The following is a 20,872-nucleotide window of genomic DNA, read 5'->3' on the forward strand; positions in this document are numbered from 1 at the left end:
CACATTTGTACCCAATTCTTAGTAGTAAGTCCTTTCTTCTCCCACTCCCCTGCATTTGAAATACCTAGAGGATTTGGTTTTCCTTTCCAGATCTGACTGATAGAGTCTTCTATTTTATATAGGGTAATCAGGTCTCACTGATGAGGCAAAATTAGAGTGGAAATCTGCAGGTATTAAGGGTGTGTGCCATAAGGGGAATTGAATTCCAAGCAGAGGGAACAACAGACAGAAAAGTTCTGAGGTAGGGTGTATGCTCATCATGTTTGAGGAACAGCAAGGAGGTCAATGTGGCTGAAGTACGAGGAAAAGGAGTAAAGTAAAAGGAGATGAGGTTGGAAAGATAACAGAAATAAGACCATTTCATTCTAAATAGTTTTGAGGAAGGAAAAGATAACATGAAACCTAACATTTCCTAAATTTTTAAATGTTTACTCTGATATCAACATCACATGGCATATAGAAAAGGGAGACTGGTTAGAAAGATATGTAATATCCAGGAAATGGGGAAATATTTGGTAGGAAATAATCAGATCCAGCAAATACTTTGAAGATTAAGCCAACAGGTTTTGCTATTAATTCAAAGTAGAACTATATAAGAGAAAGTGAGGAGTCAAGATAAACTCCAAAGTTTTGACCTGAGCGTTTCTAGAGATAGTTATCACTTACCCATGTGAGAAAGATTGGGCAGCAGAAATCAGGGCTTTTGTTTTTGACAAGTTAAGTTTGAGATACTTTTTAGAAATCCTGGTAGAAATATTGAGTAGGCAGTTGAACATACTGTCTGGAGCTTAGGGGAAAGATTAAAGCTAAAGATACCATATTTGGAAATTATCAGCATATACACAGTATTTAAAATCATGAGACTAGATAATAAAGTCACATAGGAAATGAATATAAATAGGAGATAGGAGATACAAATTTTACACTTAGGAGACAGCTATATCTTCCTTCTCTTTCCTCAACCTTTATACTGCCCAGTTTTGTTTTTCTTTTGTTTTGTTTTTATACTTTCCAATTTTATTTCTAATGTTGACTCTTTATGCTATCATCTCTTTGTTCCTCAAATACATTCTGATCCCCTTAAAACTATAGATGGTGACCTAAAGGCCTTTACACTGGACATCAGTCAGCCCACTGCCAATTAGTTCAGGAAGTCAAGACTGAATGCATGTTAACTAGTTACTCAAGTAGAAGCAATAATTATTTCTTTAGTAGGTGCTGGCTCTTCGAGTTCGAAGGGTACTCTTTCAGTCATTTTCAATCATATTCCATAACTTACATTTATTCATTTAATATCCCTTCTCTCTCTCTCTCTCTCACTCACTCTCTATCACATACACACAAACACACGCACACACACGTGTGCGCACGTGCACACACACAGAATTAAATCTATTCATCTCCACTATGTGTTTGCTTATTCTATTCCATCTTTTATCATTTTCTTGGCCACCATCAAAAACAGATGCCTGTACAAACAAGCTCTCTAAAATGTAAAGTCTCTGTAAAATCTCCATATACTACTCTTTGGGGCCCTCCACAAGCAGCTGCTGTTAGAAAAGTATATTTAGCTTCACTAATAAGAGAAGGAACAAGAAGTTGAGTATCTCCTGTGACCAGTACCACTATGTGCTTTATGATTAAAGCAACATCACGAGGGTAGTATAATTATCCTTCATTTTAAGTAAGAGAAAATTAAAGCTCAAAAACAAAGCAATTTTCCCAACATAATCTATTTTGTGTAAGGATAGAGGTTGATTTTACAACTCAGTCTTCTGGTTGTAATGACTTTTTTTCTTCCCTATGCCACAATGCTTCCCACGGGAATCTCCTTAAATTTCATATCTCCAGGTTTTAATGGCAGCCCTGAAACCTATCAGGTTAAGTAGTTTTTACTGTCATTAGTGTCTTCTAGCTATACTGTACTTACTCTCCAGATTAAAGACTATGACTTAACCACTTTAAAGTTGCTCTCACTATCTTCAGATAGCCTCACTCCTTTAATCTGTTCCTTTGCTTTCTACGCTGATACCTAAACTGGTTGACTCTATCCTCTACTGTCTCCATTTTTGCTCCCAAGCAGAGAAACATTACTGAAAAAATTAATAGAACTGTGATTACCCAGCCTACAACAAATTTCTGCCACTTAATGTCAACCTGGTACTTAAAGTTGCTTGGTAATCCTGATGTCACGGTCTTCTTGATTTCCTAGCACATTCCCCTGTGGATAGTTCACTCATACATTCTGTACCCTCTTTATACCTCAGTAATAGTCCTTCTTTCTCACTCTTGGCGTCTTTAATGGAAAAATGAAACTAAGAAATATGTGTCAAACTGAACTAGATGAGGGCTCCCTCATCTTTTCTTTAAAAATTTTCCCCATTCCTTTAGCTATCTTTCTTTCCTCCAATCTAAAAGGAAATTGTATTTCTTTCTAAGAACAATTCCTCTACTTCTACCTTTAAATTCATTCTTTCTCACCTTCCTCATAACTTTCTAAATTATTTTTTTCTATGTCTTTGATTACTTTCTCTTTAATGGCTCATCTTCCTTCTATATCCAAATATACAGTGATTACCACTCTCATAAGAAAACCTATACTTAAACACCCTATTGCCTCCTTGAACTACTGCATTGTTCCCTTCCTACTGACTACTAGGTTTGTGCAAAGAGAGATCTGCACTCATTGCATTTTCTTCTTCGCTATCCACTTAAAAACAAAAACAAAACAAAACAAAAAAATCCCAAATCTATTTAGTGCCCCATTAGCACAGAAACTGATTTCCTGAAGACAGTAATAACTCCTAATCTCCAAATCCTGCTCTGATATTTATCCTCCCTAACCTATCTATACTATTTAGTATCAGTGACATTCTTCACTTACCACTTTGAAACTGTCTCTTATATTCTGTGATTCCATCCTGTTTGATGCCCCGACTACCACTTCTGTTGTTCCTTATCTTTCTCCCATTCGCTGAATGGAGTATTCTTTCCCAAAATTCTGTTCCACTGCTGTGTCTTCCCACTCTCTAAATTCTCCCTTAGAGTTTTTCTCTCATTTGGATACATGCAGGTAATTTCCCATATCTATAGCCTCAATCCTGACCTCTTTTTGTAAATTCAAGCCTTCATTTTTAACTTTCTTTGGATATTTCTACCTGATGTTCCACTATTACCTAATCTCACTCACCATCTTTCCCTTTCTACCACCATAAAGAGTGGAATACTTCCTTCCAGATTTGCCTTTTTTTTGTTGAAGGCATCACTATTTCCTGGAACCCTTTTTGCCAAGGCCATCAGTGACATTTAAATTTTTTTTTCACCTTTAATTGTGGTAAAATACACCTAACATAAAATTTACAATCTTAATCATTTTTAAGTGTATATTTCAGTAGTGTTAAATACATTCATATTGTTGTTCAACCAGTCTCCAGAACTATCTGAAATTCTGTACTCATTAAACAACAGTTCCTCATTTCCCCCTCCCTCCAGACTCTGGCAACTACCATTCTACTTTATGTCTCTATGAATTTCATTACTCTAAGTACCTCCTGTAAGTGGAATCACACAGAATTTGCCTTTTTGTGTCTGGCTTAATTCACTTAGCAAAATATCTTCAAGGTTCGTCCATGTTATAGCATGTGTCAGAATTTCCTTCCTTTTGACAATTGAATATTTCATTATATATATATGTATGTATGTGTGTGTATATATTTATATAAAAATTATATATATAACATATATAAATTTATATAAAAATTCTATGTATATAAATACACACACACACACCCCACCTTTTGTTTATCTAGTCAGCCATCATGGGCACTTGGGTTGTTTCCACCTTTTGGCTATTGTGAATGATGCTGCTATGAATAGGGGTGTGCAAATATTTCTTCAAGACCCTACTTTCAATTTTTTGGGTGTACGCTATCTTTTTAACATAAGGAGATTAGGTGTAGTGACAGCTTACTTATAGGAAAACTAGAAAATACAAATAAGCATTGATTCACTACTTACTATATATGAGCTCCTACTATGTGCCAAGTACTATTTTAGTTGCCAGAATACAGTAGTTAACAAAAAAACACAGTGGTCCCCGTCCTCATGAAGATTGCATTCTAGTGTAGTGCAAAAAGGGAAAGAAACCACTGCTAACATTTTGATATATAGTCATTCAATTTCTGTGCTTATATAAATATATATTTATTTGTAAAAATGAGACAGTGCCATAAATACTATTTTATTTTCTGGGTTTTATTTTTTCAGTTAAATGGCATATCACAAATCTTTCAATGGCAGTGATATGTGTCCATAATGCATCAATGTCTATAAAGAGTTCTGTTATATGTATCATAATTAATCAGTTCCCTATTGTTAGATATATAATTTGTTGACCATTTTTTACCATTGAAATAAACAATGCTGTGATGAACATATTTATTTGCATCTACCAAAAAAAAGAGAGATACACTCAAAAATAATAGAGGTGAATCAAAATGGAATTGTTAAAAATATTTAATCCAGAGGAAGACAAAGAAAAGAAAAAAGAAAAGAAAAAATGGAGGGGGGAATGAAGGAAAAAAGAAACAAAAAAAAGAAGCAACAAACAGAAAACAATATAAAATGGCAGACGTAAGCTCTAACATATCAATAATTACATTAAATATAAGTGGTCTACTTTATTTGTAATCCCCAAAACTGGAAACAGGAATAAAAAGCCATGAACTATTGCCACATGCATCAACTTGGATGGACCTCAGTGGTATTATGCTGGGTGGAAGGAAAAAATCAATCTTAAAAGGTTACGTATTATAGGATTCCATTTATATAACATTCTTAAAATGATAAAATTATAAAGATGGAAAATGTATTAGGGATGTATTAGGGATGGACAGGAGGGAGAATATGACTATAAAGGGTTAGCATGAGGAATATCTTCAAGGTGAAGAAATGGTTCTGCATCTTGATTTGAGGTAGCAGGTCATGCAAATCTACATATGTGGCAAAGTGGCAAAGAAGTATACATATTCCTTATACCAATGTCAGTTCCCTGGTTTTAATATTATTCTATAGTTATATAAAATGTTACTATTGGGGAAACTGGGGACCTCTCTGTACTATTTTTATAACTTTCTGCAAATATATAATTACAGCTCTTTATGAGCTGGAGTTAAAAACAATTTAAACTAAAATAGTTTGTGTTCTGTGTTAGCATGTGACACAATTTATCTGTTTTGGAAGTCCTGATTTCAATTTCATTTCTCAGTTTCCCCCACTCCTGGTCACTTTCAGCCTAAATTAGACCATTATCTTCTGGAGATGTGATCAGTCCAGTTTGTATCACTTTTTGATGGGCCATTATTGTGTATTAGGTTTTCTGAAGTAGTCATTTTGATTTATGTGAGCATCATGTCTTCATGTTCTATTTATTGCATGACAATTTGTTAAACCGTATAGCTTAGCAGGTGCAGTAGCATTTAAAGCTCCAGAGATTACACATCTGGCCACTGCCACGTAGATTAACATTAAGGCAAATATAAAAGTTTGCCAGGTACTTCAAAGCCACAATTCTAGATTTCTAAATTTCAATGTAAAAATATGTCAAATACTTTAGCATCCTTCCTTTTATCAGGAGAAAGGAGCAAATCTTTGTATTACCTAGTAGCCATCCAGGAAAGTAAAACCTTGTTTTAAAGGTGTGAAAGACATCTGAACAGTTTTATCCTGAATATGGGAAAGGCAAAACCAAGAAGAGTTGTCAGAGGAGAAAAGATATTAATAAAAGTCAAAATAAAAACAAGAAATAATTGCAAACAGTATTTTTAAAATCACCAATAAGTGACCATGATTATTAGAAGCTTTTGTTTGAAGTGATTTAAGAGTATGCCACAACTCAAAGACTTAACAAAATATTTTGGTTATAAAAAGGGACCTTTGTTATCTGGGCACAAGATAACTTGGCCATCTTTAACAGAAAGAAAACCCAAATTATAATATGATTTGCAATAAAAAATTCACAGGCTTTTTTTCCTTATGAAGAAACCCATGTCATATGACCAACTTTGTCAATATTTTTCATACATATTATCCTTTCTGTGAATTCATTATTTATAATTATTACTCCCAAGCTATAAAAGTAATTTTCCTTTAGACCTTCTATACTTACTGTGTAATACCCCCAAATATTTTTCACTGTCATCCCTCATATTTTGGCACAATCAGATCATTTTTGCCTGAAGAAAAATATTCTGTTTTTTTCCCTAAAAACTAAACATATTCACTACCTTGCACAAGCATTCCTCTGCCTTTGTATATCCTTTTTAACCTGTTAATGATGGTTACTCTAACCTGTTAATGATGTATGTAATAAGAGCATGAGTATGTTAAAGATTACGTTGCCTGCAATGTAATATCCAAAATACCCAAATTATGGAAAGAGCCTAAATGTCCATCAACTGATGAATGGATAAAGAAATTGTGGTTTGTATACCCAATGGAATACTACTTGGCAATGAGAAAGAATGAAATATGGCCTTTTGTAGCAATGTGGATGGAACTGGAGAGTGTGATGCTAAGTGAAATAAGCCATACAAGAGAAAGACAGATACTCTATGTTTTCACTCTTATATGGATCTTGAGAAACTTAACAGAAGACCATGGGGGAGGGGAAGGAAAAAAAAGTTAGAAAGGGAGGGAGGCAAACCATAAGAGACTTTTAAAAACTGAGAATAAACTGAGGGTTGATGGGGTGTGGGAGGGAGGAGGAAGTGGGTTGTGGGCATTGAGGAGGGCACCTGCTGGGATGAGCACTGGGTAATGTATAGAAACCAATTTGACAATAAATTTCATATTAAAAAAAATGATTTATCAATTGCTCAAATTAATACTTGTTAAGATCTTAAAGTTAACAAGGATCTGGCAATTAAAATTTAATTCAGGGACACCTGGGTGGCTCAGTTGGTTGAGCGTCCAGCTTTGGCTCAGGTCATGACCTCATGGTTTGTGGGTTCAAGCCCTATGTCGGGCTTTGTGCTAATGGCACAGAGCCTGCTTTGGATTCTCTGTCTCCTTCTCTCTCTCTGCCTCTCCCCTGCTCATATGTACTCCCTCTCTCTCTCAAAAATAAATGAATATTTTTTAATTTTTTAATAAAATAAAATTTAATTTCATATAAGATCTTATGATTTAATAGAAGCCTTACAAGAATTCATCCTGTAGAATGAAAAATATATTTTTCCTAAACCCTTCTAATTTCTCAAGTTCTCAATTTTGTTACCCCTGAAACAAAAGACAGATTAACAAGAGAAAAAGCATATACATTTTTTTAAGTTTTTTGTGACAGAAGAGCCTTCATAAGAAAATGAAGACCTGGGGGCGCCTGGGTGGCGCAGTCGGTTAAGCGTCCGACTTCAGCCAGGTCACGATCTCGCGGTCCGTGAGTTCGAGCCCCGCGTCAGGCTCTGGGCTGATGGCTCGGAGCCTGGAGCCTGTTTCCGATTCTGTGTCTCCCTCTCTCTCTGCCCCTCCCCCGTTCATGCTCTGTCTCTCTCTGTCCCAAAAATAAAAAAAAAAATAAAAAAATGTTGAAAGAATTGTTCCAATTTAAAAAAAAAAAAAAAAAAAAAAAAAGAAAATGAAGACCTGAAGAAACAGTCAAACCTGAGCATTTTTATATTAGGCTTGATGAGGAGTGGAAAGTCATGGAAAAATATGATAGGACAAAGGGTTTGAGGAAAGTGTAGTAAACTGAGGGAAACTTAGCAAGGCTTCTTGTTCATTTGGATTCCTCTGTGTCCCTTCATCTTCAGAGATAAGGATGCTCCTTTCCTCCAGGCATAGGGAGGGTACCTCTCACATGAAGGTTTTATGACCTGTGTAATGGGGAAGTCCTTCTTGCACATGCCATTTCTCAAATTCCTTCAGCTTGAAATATCCACTGTACCAGTTGCCATATTTTGGGGTAGCATGCCTTGAACCTCATCAGCCTCTTTTCACAGAGACATGCCATATCACCATTCTCAGATTTAGATGAACACAGTGTTGCTATTTTGTAGCAAAACTAGGAAAGGAAATTTAGAAAATTAAAATTAAACTAGAATATATTTCTAGTATCATTTCTTACATGCTGGTAAAGTCAGGAAGAAAACACAGGACAATTTTTGAAGCAAGATTATCAACTCTGCCTAATTCGTGCAAAGAGTCATCACGGTAGAAATAGAATGTGGACTTTTTTCAAATACAATTTGTAAACCTCAGTATTTAAAAACCAAATTCTTAAAATACTCCTTAAGTTATGTTTGAAAGCTCTAAATGCCCTTTTTTTCTTTCTGAGGCAATTAGGTTTTTTTGTTTGTTTGTTTGTTTGTTTTCCCCAGAGTTTAATCAGAAGCTGTTTAAAATACGAACATCTCCATTAGAGTTTATAATCTGACTTTTTCTCTCAATGTGTTACATCTGTTTACCTGGACAATCTGAGTATTTCTAAGGTGTGTCCATAATTACTAGAATTGGTTTTTGATCAATTAATAAAGTATTCTAGAAAAAGGAAAAAGAAAAGTAGGGATGTATAAGGGAGCTGTTTGCAATGGATATGGAGTTAGTGACCACTAGAGAAGCCTGATTATCTTCCCTTTGCAAAGAAGGGAGAAGTCTTATGCAGACAAGCCCATTTCAAAACATAGAAAAGGGAAAGTGAGTCGTTATAATCAATCTCAGGCCCTTTGACAATTCAATCAAGACCATAAGATTAAATCTCCGAAGAACAGAAACAAAGAAGGATGTCTCTTGAAATAAACTAAGTGATTTCTCTTTTAGAAAGGAGACAGAGAACCTCCTCATGAGGGTTTAACAAAAGAATTTTAAATTTTGTACATTTTTATTTAAACTTCCTTTTGAAACTTTGCATAACAATAAAAATGCTAATCATTGAATATTCAGAATTGTATTTCCCTTTTGTTCTCAACATGCTTTCAAGTGGATAAATGTGGTCATGTCATATGTACTTCAAAGTGACCACTGGAATTCCAAATTGTTCTTTATGAATTTATGCTTTTTTGAAAGATAAATGCAAGAAAAATAAAACAAGCCAGAGTTACGCCAGGAAGTACAAGAATTTTATTATTAGATGAACCCGTGAATTGGAAAAATATTGCTTATATATTATACCTGAAGTCCTTAGCACTAAGGTTGAATCCCTAACAGCTGACCCTAAAAATCAGCAGGAATAGTTAGAGAAGAGATCTCTCCCAAAGCCAATTTCTCAAACATAAACAAAGAAAAGCTCTTACAGACACACAAGAATTTAGCCAAACAAGCTACATCTTGTTTGTTGACAAGCAAGATGATTAGTATCAAATCAATGCTTTAACACATCTTCACAAGAAAAACAAAAATTTGTACAAATTTGATCAAATAACCAAAAAGTCCTGGGAACCTTATTCTCACAACAAACAAAATAAATATCAGCTAGCTTTGGGAGCTCAACAAAAAAGGATCAGACCTTAAGGAAGTGCTGGACTTACCATCATAAGCAAAGAATCTCTGGAGCAAAGAGACTCAAGAGACCTCAGTGAAGTTCAATGTAACCGATATAAGAATACTCGTAGGAAGGGGTCTTGTCTAAGTCTTGGTGGGACCTCTAGGACTATCAAAGTCTTGATATAACAACCACCAGGGAAATTTGTTGATCATACAAAGCTGTATAAAAATTTCTGAGCAAGGGAGAGCATCACCATGGAAGAATCCCAGTAGTGCCAGAAATGGAGGATATTACAGAAGGATATATACAGGACTTTGAGAACTGAGGTTGGTCATGAGAACTGGGGGTGGTTTTAAGGTCGAAATTAGCAAGTAAGGTCTAGGCAGAGACTGGTCAGATTTTATAAAATAGGTGAGTTGCTGAAATGGTCTCATCTTTGGAGCACATGAGTCCATCTGGAGTTATCATGGTCTCAATTTGTCCATGGTCTTGGAGTATATAAGTCTAAACAAGTTTATGTTAAAACAATTTGACTTAAGATAGTTGTTTGAGTTACTTATCATGGTTTGGTACAGTTTCTCTGTTATACAAATAATAGTACAATTTTGCAAGTTGATGTTTCTGTTTCTCAGAAGGAAAGAGTTTGTATGTATGATAGCCAATTATAATGATTTGTAGACATTTAGACATTGAATATCTGAAATGAAGGGGTGGGGCACCTGGGTAAGAGAATGACTAAAACCATAGGGTCAAGGAAGATATGTTATTAGGATGTTCTTAAGAACTGTGATCTTTGGGAAGATAGTGAACTACAAAGGGAAATAAAAAGAATCAAAGTTTAAATGTTTGAAAGACAGTAGCACCACTAGTAACAGAAATAGGAAATTGAAATTTAATATATGGTAGACAGGAAAGTAACAAGGTAGGGAGATAATGGGTTATGTGTTGTTTTACTTTGTTTTTTTTTTTTTTTCTTTTGTATTTTAACTGTGGCAGGTTTCAGGCATCATTTCAAAGATGACCAGAAGTATAAGATAACCAAAAAATAAGATTAAGTTTTAAAAGGAAATATTGTGAATTTGTTCTAGTATATTCAGCCTTAATCTCCCATTCAGTTCTGTTTTTCTTTGAAAATACATGAAATGCACTGTAAATCCCACACACTCATTTAACTAAGTATTATTTTATCATGTCAGCTTTACAGATAAATGACTAGTTCTCCAATGATCTCTAATTGTTCTGTTATTTCTAGAACTGTTTACAGCAAAACAACACCCTAAAAACAGGGCTCTTGTTTAGTTGGTCAGTACCCTTTTGTGAAAAAAAAAAAAATTATATAACCACACAGTTTCTTTCTGAAGCAACTTGTCTGATTAATGGAGTTAAAGAACTGTAAGCCTTGGCCTTTATAAAATTATAATGACTTCAATAACTGTGTGTTAATTAAGATCAGAAAATTAATCTATATTAGCACTGCAATAGCAATTTTCTAAGCTCTGCCAGACTAAGGATGAAAGTGGGTTGCAATGTCACATGGCATCTGATTAAGTTAAATTAATGCAGTATTTGAAGGGAAGACTCCCAGGTGACACTGAATAAGATGATCAGTTTTTCTCTAGCTATTTTAAGGGAACAGTTGGTTGCAAAGCTACTACTTTTCAACATAAAGCCAAATGTCCTGCCACATGGTATCACTGATGAGTCAGATGGAAGATTGAAGGGGCTTGGGGTTATTGTTTGGGAGAACTGAGATATGAAGCTCTAGGTATTGGCCATATTAACAGCCTAAGTATCTAAAATGTGCAGACTTGCCTTCAACTTCCTAAGGTAATAGTCCAGATTTTTTCACCTCCAAGATGTACTTTTTATTCATTTTGTATTTCTGGATTCAAAATACATCTTAAAATTGATGTGTAAATTAAAGTTGTACGTTGGTGTGTCTGCATGTGTTAAGGACCCCTCCTCTTAAGTATGTTATAATCTGATCTAAATCTGTATTTACATTATAAGCTAATTCCGTCTACACTAGCATCTAGGAGTAAAATATGAAAATAGTTGGGGTAAAATAGGTGCTCTTTAAATGTCATTTTTCATGAAGGAAGATAATCATATTTATTATGTATTTACCCACATTAACTGAGTGTTCATTACTTCAATAAATCCTAACTACTTTTTTTTTAACGTTTATTTATTTTTGAGGCAAAGAGAGACAGAACATGAACGGGGGAGGGTCAGAGAGAGGGAGACACAGAATCCGAAGCAGGCTCCAGGCTCTCAGCTCAGAGCCTGACGTGGGTCTCGAACTCACGGACCGCAAGATCATGACCTGAGCTGAAGTCGGATATTTAACCGACTGAGCCACACAGGCACCCCAGTCCTAACTACTTTTAAAGGCAATTATTATTACTATATGTTATAAGTAAGAGCACTAAGGCATAATGTGTTTAGGTAACTTGAATTTGAATGTCTGAATCCCAAACTCTTCCCACTATATACCACACTGCCTCACTGAAACATCCTAACATAGAATAAGTTTCCAATAATTTTTTTCATAGACATAATGGGAGATATTAAATCTCTAAAGGGTGATTCAATTCAGAGTCATAGGATAATTGTGCATATTTCTAGTTAAGTATTACTTGTTTAATTTTGCTACTAAAGAGACGAGATACTTGTCTCCCTCTCCTTCAAGTAAGTTTAACTTCTTTGATATTGTTGATCCCGCTTCAGAGATCAAAAGCTTGAAAAAAAATATAAAAAATCATTTTCTTCAGACTTGAAAATATCATGTCACAAAGTCTCTACCTCAGATGTTCTCAGTGAAAGACAAACTAGAAAAGAATATTGGGAGGGAAAAAGAAAGTTGTTTTCTTTAGTTTGCCCCTGTGAGCAACCACTGGGAAGGCCAATCTCTACAAACCACTATTGTCAAATTGTAGCCAAAGCAGGTGTGATATCTGGCCTGCTATTTAGTCACCATTTAAATTTCTGAATGCTTTTTAATTCTGGAGGGACATTTTTTCCAACCTCCTATACTCTCTATCCAGGGACCCTTTGGGTGTGTACCTTCTATGTGCCAGATACTGTTGTAGGTGTTAGATATGCTAACCCCTGTGTCCTACATCTACTTCTTTTCCATTAACCATAAGCAACATTATCCTAAGAGAATAATTTGTGGTGGTTTTTTTGGCTTTGTAGCTGCTAAATCCTGAAGATGACCTCTTACCAGGAAAGATTCGAGACAGCAATCGTTCAACCCTCTTAGCAACAATTCAGGAACATGGTTACCCCACAATCAACTTGGGAATTGTGGGAGACAAGTAAGTATTGGATTTTATTTGGAAGTTGTTTTTGTACAAATTTTAATTTTGGGAGTACTAACTAGGTGGGGTTGTTGCTAAAGAGACAAATTTAATACAATAATTTTCAATAATCTCATTCTCCAGAAGCCAAAAAATTATGGACATGTCTATGTCCTTTAGGGACAGACATTTTCCTAGAATGCCTATTACAACAGGAGAAATACTTTTTGCTCTCCTGTGGGTATGTTAAGTTTACAGGGGTCTTTTTTGATAGTGTTGGCTTTATTCTAATGGAATTAACGGTGATGGTATTATTCCTATTCACCCACACTTGTTTCAAGAAAGACAGGGAAGACCCGGGTAAGAAGATAAAAAAGAATGTCAAAATTAGCACTAACTGCTCCTTTGTAGTTTAAGTACAGTTTTTTCTAGGACTTTTATATTGATTTTTGTAGCCTTATGTAACCCACGTTTCTCCAGGCTTCATTCACCCATCTGTAACTAGAATCTGTGACTAGAACTGCCCATCTCTAAGAGCAATTACCCCATATGCTAAATTAATTCAGCCCTCTGCTAAATTCCCCCAAGGATTTCTGTACCTTCCAACCTGTGATCAAGATCACGTCTTTTTCTGAGCACCCCACTACCACGCAGCACTGCCATGCAGCCCTCTCTCATCAGGATTTCCAGTTCACAAGAGACTTGCCTGCTTTTTTTAGTAATATTCAGACATCAACCTGGTAGAGACAAAGCTCAGAGACAAATCTAAGTGATAGATAGCATGATGTATCTGTCACCCATAATTGCCCCTTTCTTTCTTGTAACCACCTTGTCACTGAGAAAAGCTCATTATATCTGGATCTTTCTTCCCCAGGACAAGGTAAGAATTTCCCAGCAAATGTGCTTTTGAAGAGGCACCACCTTACCATTTCACAGAGTATGCTCTGACACTTACACCCCAGCTTAAGCTCAAACTGGACACAACACAATCCAAACCTTGAACATAGCATCTTGCTGATAGCATGAAAGGGAGTAGTTTTATGTTCTTTTACCTTTCAAAGTGCTCTCCTTTCCTCATAGTTTTTTTTCTTTCTCTGAGGATATTGGAATACAGAGTCTGTTAGACATGTTTTCAAATGTCATTGTTTTTAAAATCTTCACCTTTGTATTTACTTGGATGCTTAGTTTTAGAGATGCCCATAGCTGAGTAACCAGCCAACTTAGAACCCATGCTGGTGAAGACAGTTACTTAATATCACTTTGACCCAGGCTCCCTAGCCCTTGGGAAAGAGTAGAAATAACCCACTGAAAAAAAAAGGGGGCCGGGGGGTTGGGGGGCAGCAGGAGGACGAGTAGTTATGTGAATTTGGGCCTGACCATTAACCTGTCCTTTTTTTTTTTTTAACTTTTTTAAAAGTTTATTTATTTATTTTGAGAGAGAGTGAGTATGCTGGAGGGTAGAGAGAGAGAATCCTAAGCATGCTTCACACTATCAGTGCTCAGAGCCAGATGCAGGGCTCCAACTCACAAACCCGTGAGATCATGACCTGAGCCAAAATCAGGAGTCAGATGCTTAAACAACTGAGCCACCCAGGCATCCCTGACCTGTCCTTTCATATAAACTTCAAGCACCCAAAAGTTATCCTGACGCAGGTACACCTTTACAAAAGACAAAAATTAACTTCCCAAAAGAGATCAGAGGAACCCAAGAGTTCCAAAAGCACAGAGTAGGTCCAGAAACTCTAGGGGCCAACTCACCAGATTGTTTAGGATTTGTTTCCCACCTACAACTGGCTCTGGCCTTGCCTTCAAGGGCATTAATGGGCTGTAAGAAATATTATAAGGTAAAGGAAGCACTTTTGTGTGTGTGTCATTTTTACCTTGAGCTTTTCTGGACTATAATTCTGTCCACTCCTCCTATTTTTGCACTTTTGTATATAAAAACAATTGCTTACTTGATATACTATTTTTGCTGCCATTACACCATTGAAGGCCTCATATGTTGATATGCTAATATTTAATCGTCTCAGGCCCACACTGTTGAGTTATGGTAGATATTTACTAATAATGTTGGTTTCATATGTTAACTCCAAAATGTTCCTTGAAAACAATATAAAGAACAATAAAAGTATAAGCAAGATATAGGCAGTTCTGAGAATATACATATCTCTAGTGCATATCCTTTTCTCAAATGAAAATATGTTCCAGAAAACTGAGAACAATGTTTTTAAAATACAACAATGCAAAGCTAGGCTTTCTCAGTCTTAGAGTGCTATATTAAAGAGGCCCAGAGTAAATGGTTAGAATGCAGAGGTGGAATGTGGGTGGAAAGAATTTATAACTGTTCTAATGGAAATGTGTGCTAGGAATTTAGCAAAGGAAACAAGGTACATTTAATCTGCAGCCTGTTGATACTCTGTGAAGGCTGCCTCCCTCTTCATTCTTCTCGTTCCTATGTAGCCCTTTGCTAATGAAAGCAAATGTTATACAGAAGCCTCTCTGTGAAGCTCTCCAGGGAAAGAGGGTCATGGGAGAAACTACACTTTCTTTAAAGCAAGGAGAGAAACAGCTCAAGAATGTCAGCAAGCCCAGAACCCCTGCTCAGTTGTGACAGATAAGAGTAGGGAGTAAGAGCTCTATTCTTATATTTAAAATATGGTTGGAGTCTGGTTTTTAAATTCTATGATTCTACTTCTCAGCTCTTATTCTTATCACCAACCATAATTATAATGATAAATGTTGAAATTGTAGACTAAGACTCTATGATTAAATTAGGCTTAATGTTTCCTCTGTTTATTGTACATGTTATTTAAAAAGAGGGTATAGTGAAAATTTGGGGAAAGGTGCTTCAAATACCTGATAGTTAGCAACTGTATTTTATTATTTTTTTTTTTAATTTTTTTTTCAACGTTTTTTTATTTATTTTTGGGACAGAGAGAGACAGAGCATGAACGGGGGAGGGGCAGAGAGAGAGGGAGACACAGAATCGGAAACAGGCTCCAGGCTCCGAGCCATCAGCCCAGAGCCTGACGCGGGGCTCGAACTCACAGACCGCGAGATCGTGACCTGGCTGAAGTCGGACGCTTAACCGACTGCGCCACCCAGGCGCCCCAGCAACTGTATTTTAAAAGCATTCACTTATAAATATTTTGTGTGTATTAAAATATATTCCATAAGACAATTTCTCACAGCATGTGTAACACAAGACTGTTGGAGTTCCTAGCAGTTTTTTAAAAAGACAAATTTGAAACAGAGATGTTAAATGAACTTGCCCAGCATTATGCAAGTTACTGGCAGAGGTGAAAATGGAATTTAAGTCTTGAAATTATCAATCTGCAATTCTTTGCTATCATTATGAAGACAAGATAATAACTACATATGTCAGAAAGGAATCATAACTATGCGCTACAGTGGTCAGAGTTTTTTGGGTTTTTTTTTATAAAGGTGCAATGTTAGCTAAAACATGAAGGATGAATAGAATTTGTATAGTTAGAAACAGAGTGTGTTAATCAAGTAGGAAACATGGAATGAATAAAAAGTAGAGAAGTAGAAAATAAAATACAGAAGTAGAAATAAACAGCGAGCTACTCAAAGTCAGGCCAGAATGATTAGAACAGGAGGTTTAGGTAGAAGGATAATGGAGGTGAATTTGGTAGAAATTTGAAGCCAGACTTTGAAAGGCTTTGCAATCCAAGCAGAAACTACCCAATTCATTTAAATTTGAAGCTTTAAAAAAAAAAAAAAAAAAAGCGAAATTGACATCATAACCATTATTTTACAAAGATAATTTGACCAAGGCATTTCACATGGGCTAAAGTTGGAGATGGACTAGTTATAAGAACAATACAATTTATTTATTCATTGTTCAGTCAGTCAGGAAGTATTGGTTGTGTACCTGTGAGAATCACCTAGAGATCTTATTTAAAATGCTGATTCTGGGGCACCTGGGTGGCTCAGTCAGTTAAGCGTTCAACTCTTGATTTTGGCTCAGGTCATGATCTTGTGGTTCATGAGATGGAGCCCACTGCATTGACAGTGCAGAGCCTGCTTGGGATTCTCTGTCTCCCTCTCTCTACCCCTCTCTCTCTGTTTCTCTCTCTCTCTCTCTCTCTCTCTCTCACTCAAATAAATAAGCTTTTTTTTTAGATGCTGATTCTGATTTACCAGTTGTGGGGTGGGCCAAGATTTTGCATTTCTAACAAACTCCCAAGGACACCAAGCTGTTGGTCCGTGGATCACAGGAAATAACAAGGATTTTTGTCAATTTAATCATGCATCTACTATGAATCTTAAGACCAAGGCTATTGAAGATACAAAGCTTAAACAGACCTAGATCTTGCCTTTGAAATTACATGTACTAGAAATGTACTAGAATTTAGAGATTAGTAATAAAAATGTTTTATGAAGTTCCAGAGCTTAAACTCACATTTGGAAGTAGAATTTCTTTAAGAGATTAAATCAAAAGACATTGTGAAGGTTATTACATATAACAGAAGAGTGTCAATGTTGATTTGTCTTCATGTGGATTACAAAGCCTCATCAAAATGGTATGTGACTATAAACACAAATAAAATGCTTGCAAAACCCAGCTATTAGGTCTGTCTACCACAGTTTTACATTCCTCTCTAGCAGTACATCATTTCCACTTCTTCATGTTTTATTTGTAGTTTATCTTTTCTTGATTTTTGTAGCTCCTCTTCCTATGTTCATTCCCTAAATTTAGGAGTCCCCATTGCTCCCTCTTGGCTTTCTGTCCTGATTCCTTATGCCAATGACTCCCAAACTTCATCTCTGTCTTGAGCTCCATGCCTAGATCCACTTACTTCCTAGGTGCATCTTCTTTAAGTTCAATGGGCATTGGGGCGCCTGGGTGGCTCGGTCGGTTAAGCGTCTGACTTCGGCTCAGGTCACGATCTCACGGTCCGTGAGTTTGAGCCCCGCGTTGGGCTCTGTGCTGACAGCTCAGAGCCTGGAGCCTGTTTCAGATTCTGTGTCTCCCTCTCTCTCTGCCCCTCCCCTGTTCATGCTCTGTGTCTCTCTGTCTCAAAAATAAATAAACGTTAAAAAAACAAAATTAAAAAAAAAAAAAATTCAATGGGCATTGCAAACTCAACCTGTCCAAAAATCAGTTCACCATCCCCTCACCTCACTTACCGCCTCTCCCCACGACTGCTCTGTTCCATTTCCTTTCATTCTTCTATCTCAGTGACTGCCTCACCACCTACCCAGTCACCCAAGCCAGAAGAAACCTGAGCACGTCATCATAGGTCCTCTCTTTCACTCACCCCTGTATTTAAGTCGTAGAGATTCTCCCTTCTTGATTTCTTCTCTGCATTCTCATCCCTTCATCCGTACTGTCCTGGCTTAGTTCAGGGCTCCATTTATTTTTTGTCTAGACATATGAGACTGCCATCTTAACTGGTGTCCATTCCTTAAGTCTTCTTCTCCTCTAACTCACCCTCGATTCTGCTACCAATATGACCTTTCTAAGGTGTGTATTCTATACCTGTGGCAGAATGGGGGCTTTATTATATATGGATAAGCACACCCTAATAATTCAACAAACTTTTATGAGGGGTTACTGTGTCAGGTATTGTACCAGTCCTTGGTACTACAGAGATGAATGATACAGTTATTAGTAAGAATACAAAGGAGTTTTCAATTCTGATCCTTTCCTCTCTTCCCTTCCCACCCAATATACATCCATTTTCTCCAGACTCCTTACTGCAAACATGTCAGTCTTCATTGAGTACCCATCATATATAAATAGCACTGTACTACGTTCTCTCACTTATGTGTCTTATTTAAGCCTCTTGAAACAACAGAGCCAGATAAGTGTCTGTTATCCCCATTTTGGAGATAATAGTACTGAAACTTAAAAAAATTGAACTGTTCAGAGTTACGCAGCTAGTAAAAGGCAGAGTAAGGAGTTCAACCCAGGCCTGTCTTAACTCCGGGGTCCTTTCTAGAACCTTTTGCTCTGCCATGCTACCCTTTTAATTGGAGTTAGCATCTGTATTTCATTAATATTAAGGTTAATAAACTAAATAGGCTATATCTATTTTAATGAATAAAACCCCTTAGTAAATAGTAGCTGTGAACATTTCAAAAGCCAGAGGGGAAAATTTAGTTTAAATTGTGAATTACATATTAACTGTGTAGTTATGAATGAATTTTAAAGACTTGAGTTGCAGAATCCAAATCTTTAGATGATATAGATGATATAGAAATGAGGAAAATGACAGGAGGATTTATTACAGTCTTCCTTTTATAATTTCTTCCTTTACCTTTCTTCTCACAGCTGCTGGGGCTGCATTTGCGATATTTATTATGTTTGGATAATTTGTTACACCAAGTTTATAGTATCTTTTGTGGGGGTGGGAGATAAAGGAGAAAGGAAAAGAGACCATACACACAGTGTGAATGTATAATACTTTGGTAGTCAGCCCTACATTTATTCAACTTACAAATAACCTAGATTCCCAAACAGCCAGCCTTATTCTTTCCTTTTTCCTACTCACCGTATAAAGTGTCTCTGTCACTACATTAAAAGAAGGGAAGGGAGAAAAAGCATTTTGAGAAGTAAGGGGGAAGGCCAGGAACAACAAGAACAATTTAGTGGTACCGTTAATCTCCTTGCTGCCTGACCCTCACAATGTAGCCTATTTGGGAGAGATGTTTGTTAAGCCCAGATATCCCACATACTGGCTGAATGTGTTCTATTCACTTTGCTATACTTTCTGATAATATAATATTTAAAGATACAATTGTGTTAAAAAGTATTCTACTTGAAAGTTTGCATATTAATGTGAATACATTTAAACCAGACATCCAACATCTGAGTAAATCTGCTGTCCTGAATGAACAGGAGTAAATCACTTAGAACTTGGAGTTCTTTGAGGCAGTGGGAAAACTGTACGGAAACAGAACCTTAGCATAGCAAGATGCTAGGGGCCCAGCAAGAAGTGCATTGGCCGCAGGAAATGACTAAAGAAAGGTAGGTGGGAAGATGTCATAATAAATGCTTTATATTTCAACATTGTTTCTTCAGTCTTCCATCTTGCTTCCACGGTTCAGGCTAGTACTGCAGGGTAATTCCGCAATATACGAGTAACATTATGAGCTAAATTAAGGTTTGTTTGTTTACCCTAGAATCATACCCACCATGTGTAGTACTTATAGATGTTTATATAGAAAGGTGTTCTAGGTTACAAACAACCAATTTTACATAACCTGTCAGTTACAAATTAGCTGTGCAAAAAAGACTTACCTGAAGCTAGCAGCTTTGTACTAACTGCATGGTATCTTTTAATGCTGTCTACAGAGATGTAATTAGTAGTAAGACATTAAAAGACTTTAGATATGGGTTAACATGATCATCTTCTATTCCTGGTCCAATTCTATTATGCACCTCTTGGGCCATTGTTCTAGAGGTTCTAGTGTACATTTTTAATGTAACTTTTTAATCTTAGAATAAACAAATGTTCATTGAAGAAAATTTAGAAAATATAGGTTCATCAAAAAAAAGCAAAGAAAGGAAATTAACATATAATCCCGTTACCCAGTATTACTCTCCTTTTATTCTTCAATTCTATGTGTGTATAGAGTTTATATGTGTGAGTGTAAGAAAACAAAGAAATCATACTCTTAGTATAACTTTTCATTTTTCCACAATGTACCATAAACATCTGTCTGATTACATAGTTCTCTGCTATATCACTTAAATGCCTATATATTATTCTCTAGTATAAAGTTTAATATTATTTATACAATCCCTTATTGTTAGGCATTAGGTTGTTTCTAATCTTTCTCATTTGCAAGTAAATGATGAACACCTCTATAACTAAATCTTGGCATATACCCACAATTATTTGCGAGTGTCTTTAAATTTTTATTTTATTCATTTTGTGACCATTTGTTGAATGTCTGCCGTATCCAAAACTATGTTGATGGCAGAGGTAAAATGGTAAATAACTGCTGTCCTCAACTGCTGGTAGGCATGTAAAACAAGTTGTTCATGACTGTATCCTCAGCAATTAGAACAGTGCCAGCACATGGTAACTATTCAATAAGTGCCAGGAAGTAACAGAAA

The 20,872-nt window shown here is 36.1% G+C and overlaps 1 protein-coding gene across 15 annotated transcripts in view; it reads left to right on the top strand.

Moving 5' to 3' along the window:
* The window catches only part of GPHN (gephyrin), a 609,447-nt gene that overhangs the window by 539,245 nt on the left and 49,330 nt on the right, over nt 1–20,872 (top strand). For all 15 annotated transcript variants that reach the window (XM_019451514.2, XM_019451516.2, XM_019451519.2 and 12 more), the window contains one exon: nt 12,677–12,798. In XM_019451514.2, coding sequence (XP_019307059.1) covers nt 12,677–12,798 — 122 coding nt within the window. The remainder of the gene's footprint in view (nt 1–12,676; nt 12,799–20,872) is intronic.

The sequence above is a fragment of the Panthera pardus genome, unplaced genomic scaffold, assembly GCF_024362965.1.
Source record: "Panthera pardus isolate Hobbes unplaced genomic scaffold, ASM2436296v1 HiC_scaffold_24, whole genome shotgun sequence".
Classification (NCBI taxonomy): domain Eukaryota; kingdom Metazoa; phylum Chordata; class Mammalia; order Carnivora; family Felidae; genus Panthera; species Panthera pardus.